Here is a 5677-nt window from a genome sequence, read left to right on the forward strand (position 1 = left end):
CCCATCTCGCCATCCATCCATCAAGCCATCCATCATCCATCCATCATTCATTCATCCATCATCCATCCACTTATATACCCATCCCATCATGCATCCATCCATCCATTCATCCATCCATCATCTATCCATCTGTCATCCATCCATCCCTCATTCTATCATCTCTCCATTATTCATTCATCCATTTATCTGGGCATCTATACAACCAATCATCCTTCCTTCCACTCACTTGTCCTTCACTAATTATCTATCACTCCACTCATTCACTGATGAAGTCTTATGTGTGTTAGGACCAGTGCTGGGAATCAAAGGTAATTCAACTGTGGTCTCTGCCATTGAGGAATGCACGGTTGTAGGATCGTGTATTTTGCAGAGTGTGGAAAGTCGTGGCCTCACTGTACTATTTCTCGGTCAGTTCTGACCAACTCACTGGAGCAGCAGCTCTGGAAAGGACGGAGATTTGTCTACTTGTTCACTACTGTATCCCCAACTGCAGGAACAGTGCCTGGCACATTGCAGATGCACAGTAAATATTTGTTGAGTAAATGCACTGAGGAACGCAGACAGGTAGCGTGGGATGGGCAGCAGGGGAGGGACTGGGCCGGCTGTCTTGGGGAAAAAGCTGTGGTACAGGACTTGAAGCTGTGTCTGGAGATAATTTGGCAAATCTCAACCAGGATGTTTTGGGGCTCAGCCACCATCAAATGTGTTGGGAGCTTCTGGGTCAGGCTCCTGTGGCGGACTGGAGAGTACTTTAGGGCGAAAGCCCTGGGGCACTGCAGGGCTGCAGGGAAGTGGCAATCAGACTGGTTGACCTCTGATGCCCACTTCAGCTGGATGTTCCCTAAGAGGATGATCCCAGGGCTGCCCTGGCTCCAGAGTCCAGGCCCTAGGGGTCATCTGGCCCAATCATCATCCATTCAGGTGATGATGACTGGCCCAGGGATGGCAGGTGATCTTCTGGGGTCACACAGGAAGCAGAGGCAGAGCTAGACTAGAATCCAGGCTTTCGGTTTCCAGGCAAGGGTTCAAATCCTCCCTTCGTCTTCTCTTTTGGAAGAAGAGTTTGATTGGCAGCTCAAGTCAGAAGGTTGCTTCTGGTGGGCAGGAGACTGGGAAATGAGGGCCAATGTGTCAGCCAGGACCACACTCGCCACCGCGTGTCTCCATTTTTGGGTTCGTGCTGACCCTTCCAGGCTTCCTGTGCTGGAGGAAAGGACAGGGCTTCCTCGGGCAAGCCCAGGGTCCCTCTCTTGCTTGTCCCACTCTAGGAAGTGGCTGTGCTAGGCACTCTCCCCTCTGTGGCCAACCCCTGGAGCTAGTGTATCTGGAAGAAGGCTCGGATTGCTAAGGGGGGAGGAACGCAGTGTGGATTGCAGTGCGGACTGTGAGCCCGGACATCAGGAAGCAGGTTCTTTGACCAACTTGGCTTTCACCCTGGGGGGCCCACGGAGGAGCTGCCTCTCCAGGCTGGACCTCAGCTCTCATCTGCAGAATGAGGCCACAGTCCCTTCCCTGCTGCCCTGCCTCCTGGGTCTGATGTGGCTGAGACTGCCTGTTGGGAGCTCTTCTGTAGTCCTGTGAGGAAGGAAGGGCGCAGGTTGGTCCTTCTGGGCCTGAGAATGAAGGAGGCAGCAGAGATGCTTAGGACCCCGTATACCAGGAGAGGCCCCGCTGGTCAGGAGGCCACAGTCCCCGGCCAGGCCACAGAGGCTGCAACTGTCCTGTAGCAGCGGCAGGGCAGGGGTGCGGCTGCCACCGAGGCCGCCCCCAGCCTGATCCTCACAGTCTTGGCTGTCGTCTCTGAGCGTGTGATTGTGGTTTCCAAGGACATGGGTGCCTGCATTTGTGGGTGTGTCTGAAGGTGGAGCTGGGGCTGTGTCCGGCTGGGAGTCACATCTTGGGTGCATGTCTTGCTTCTCATAGGCCAGTGTCTCCCCTTCCCTGGGGCTCAGCCTGGCCACAGGGCCCTGGCCTCTGTCTCTCTTCTCCCCACCCAAGGAGAAAGCTGCCCTTGCCCTCCCCTCCGCTCCGCCGCTCCCCTCCGCTGCCTGAGATGGCTTCCTGGGTTTTCCTTCTCCACAGGGAATTGCCAGCCCTGTCCTCTGACCCCTCAAGTCCTCCCTGCTCTAGATCAGTCTTTTTTTTTTTGAGACGGAGTTTTGCTCTGTTGCCCAGCCTGGAGTGCAATGGCATGACCTTGGCTCACTGTAACCTCCACTTCCCAGGTTCAAGTGATTCTCATGCCTCAACCTCCTGCAAAGCTGGGATTACAGGCGTGTGCCACCACGCCCAACTAATTTTTGTAGTTTTAGTAGAAATGGGGTTTCACCATGTTGGCAAGGCCAGACCTCAAGTGATCCTCCCGCCTCGGCCTCCAAAAGTGCTGATTACAGGCATGAGCCACCACGCCCGACCTGGATCAGCCATTTTCACCCTGTTTTCTGCTGTGACAAACAGCACGGGTACTGATCAAAGGGGGCAGGCATAACTCCAGCTGTTCCCTTTCCCTCAGGAGCCAGGAAGGCCCGCGTAGATCTCAGAGTCTAGGGACTGCCCCTCAGAAGGGCTCCGACTTCAGACCCGAGGGCTGGGGGCAGTTAGGTGGTGATGGGAAAGCCTGGCTCCCAGTGCCATCCTGCCCATCCTTGAGGCAGCTGCAGACAGGGAAAGCTGGCTCGTGTTCGGCCGCCTGCAGTAGAGACTCGGGTTCATCCACCGAGTGCTTCCAGCAGGGAGAGTCACCCAGACCCAGTTTTTGTTTTGCTTTGTTCTTTTTTGAGAGGGAGTCCTGCTCTGTCGTCCAGGCTGGAGCGCAGTGGTGCGATCTCAGCTCACGGCAATCTCCGCCTCCTGTGATTCACCTGCCTCAGCCTCCTGAGTAGCTGGGATATTACAGGTGCATGCCACCACGCCCAGCTAATTTCTGTATTTTTAGTAGAGACAGGGTTTCACCATGTCAGCCAGGCTGGTCTTGAAATTCCTGACCTCAAGCGATCCACCCGCCTCGACCTCCCAAAGTGCTGGGATTATAGGCATGAGCCACTGCACCTGGCCTAGACCCAGCTTTGAACCTGGGCTTTGCCACCTGTCTGCTGCGTGACCTTGGGCAGGTTGCACTACTTACAGACAGAAGCCACGTGTCTCCACGGGAGGCCTTCCTCACCCTGACTTTGTGAATTAACAGCTAATTGGCGCTACAGGACAAGAGGAGACTAGAAATTGTCCCTCCTCACCCGGCCTCCCGCTGAGACAAATGCATCTCTGACTTCCCCTGCGCATGTATGCTTATCTTACGTGAAGCACAGATTTACTGAGAGCAAGATGAATCCATAACTGACCGTTTCCTCTGCTCACCCCTTTTCATGTGCCACACGTGTACTCAGGAAGCAGAATCAAAGCCTCAGAAGACTGTGGCCCATGCTCCCTTTTTTTTCCCCTTTTTTTCTTTTTGAGATGGAGTCTCGCCCTATCACCCAGGCTGGAGTGCAGTGGGTGCGATTTTGGCTCACTGCAATCTCCGCCTCCCGGGTTCAAGCGATTCTCCTGCCTCAGCCTCCCCAGTAGCTGGGATTATAGGCATGTGCCCCCATGCCTGGCTAATTTTGTATTTTTAGTAGAAACGGGGTTTTGCCATGTTGGCCAGGCAGGTCTCAAACTCCTGACCTCAGGTGATCCGTCTGCCTCGGCCTCCCAAAGTGCTGGGATTACGGGTGTGAGCCCCTGCTCCTGGCCTGCTCCCTCTTTTTTTTTTCTTTCCTCCTTCCTCTCCTGAGCACTTTTCCCCGTCAATATTGAAGGCCTCAAAATCCTGCTCGTAGGAGAAAGTGCGGCCACGGACCCCACTGTGTAGCGTCTTGTTTCCGGGTGTGTCCTCAACCTTGGCTAAATAACCCTCTCCAGTAACTGGGTTCACCTCGGTCCTGTTCTGGGGTTTCACACTTGACCGGCAGCTTCCTGGTGTCCATCTGTAAAATGCAGGTGATGACAGTGCCCATCACTGAGGGCTCCCAGGAGGGCTGGGCGGGGCCATGCGGGCTCGGAGTTGGCGGGGTGTGTGCTCAGCGTGAGGGCACGCTCTGTGGCTGGAGGCAGCACACAGGCTGATAGGCTCTGCCCAGCTGGGCCCTGACGGGCTTCCTCCGTGTTCCCTCAGTGCGCACTTCTTCCTGGAGATAGAGGGGTTCGAGCCCAACCCCACAGTGGCCAAGACCTCTCCCCCTGTCTTCTCCAAGCCCATGGACTCCAACATCCGGCAGTGGTGAGTACTGGCCCAGCCCCACCCCCTGCCTTGGGTACGGCCCTCAGCTCCCATATGGGGACAGTGACTCCCCCTGGGCCATGAGGCCAGGCCTGGCTGTGGGAGGCTGCTGCTGTCTATTATCAAACTTAATTATTGGCCGGGCTCGGTGGCCCACGCCTGTAATCCCAGCACTTTGGGAGGCCAGGGCAGGCAGATCATGAGGTCAGGAGATCAACACCATCCTGGTCAACATGGTGAAACCCCGTCTCTACTAAAATACAAAAAATCAGCTGGGTGTGGTGGTGCACACCTGTAGTCCCAGCTACTTGGGAGGCTGAGGCAGGGGAATCACTTAAACCCGGGAGGCAGAGATTGCAGTGAGCTGAGATTGAGCCACTGCACTCTGGCCTGATGACAGAGCAAGACTCCATCTCAGAAAACAAAAACCAAAAAACTTTATTATTAGTAGTAGTATTTATTTTTTTGAGACGAAGTCTCACTCTGTTGCCCAGGCTGGAGTGCAGTGGCCCAGTCTCAGCTCACTGCAACCTCCACCTCTGAGTTCAAGCAATTCTCCTGCCTCAGCTTCCAGGTACTGGGATTAGAGGCACATGCCACCACCCCTGGCTAGTTTTTGTATTTTTAGTAGAGATGGGGTTTCACCATGTTGACCAGGCTGGTCTTGAACTCCTGACCTCAAGTGATCCACTGGCCTTGGCCTCCCAAAGTGCTGGTATTACAGACGTGAGCTACCGCGCCCGGCCCATTTAAAAACTTTAAAACCCTCTCCGTTCCCTCCCCCAACACCTCTAGCATCTCTGGCAACTGTGATGACATGGACTCCCCCCAGTCTCCTCAGGATGATGTGACAGAGACCCCATCCAATCCCAACAGCCCCAGGTAAGTCTGGCCCTCCCCCTCCTCCTGCTGTGCCCACCCTTCAGGCTGGGGATGCCAGAGAGACAGGATCGGGATCTTGAAGGAAAGAGAAAGAAGCCAGCATTCCTGGGGGTGGGGAAAGTGGGGTCACAGATCCATTGTATGTGGGAGATTTGGTGGGAAAGAGTGGGGCATCGAATTCCCTAACACCATTCATTCTGAGACGTTCAACAGCAGGCTGCAGTGGAGCAAGAATGTTAGCTTCTACGTGAATTAAAATACACTCGTGCCCAACACCCATGTGCATTATGCAGGAACACATACAGACAAGGAGATGTCGAGGCATTACCACGGTTGCTTATCTGCGGGGGGAGAACAGGGAGGGATCGATTTAAAAAGTTCAAACAGAAAAGCGAACACTGATGTTCTCACTCGTAAGTGGGTGTTGAACAATGAGAACACACGGGCACAGGGAGGGGAACATCACACACTGGGGCCTGTCGGGGGTTGAGGGGCTAGGGGAGGGATAGCAGGGGTGGGGAGGCTAGGGGAGGGATA

General features: G+C 54.9%; 1 protein-coding gene across 1 annotated transcript in view; it reads left to right on the top strand.

Moving 5' to 3' along the window:
• Positions 1-5677, top strand: part of TRPV3 (transient receptor potential cation channel subfamily V member 3) — a 42428-nt gene that overhangs the window by 4267 nt on the left and 32484 nt on the right. The window contains exons 2-3 of the mRNA XM_032270065.1: positions 4154-4258; positions 5054-5140. Coding sequence (XP_032125956.1) covers positions 4154-4258; positions 5054-5140 — 192 coding nt within the window. The remainder of the gene's footprint in view (positions 1-4153; positions 4259-5053; positions 5141-5677) is intronic.

Source organism: Sapajus apella, unplaced genomic scaffold (assembly GCF_009761245.1).
Source record: "Sapajus apella isolate SASKATOON/1434 unplaced genomic scaffold, GSC_monkey_1.0 scaffold202, whole genome shotgun sequence".
Taxonomy (NCBI): domain Eukaryota; kingdom Metazoa; phylum Chordata; class Mammalia; order Primates; family Cebidae; genus Sapajus; species Sapajus apella.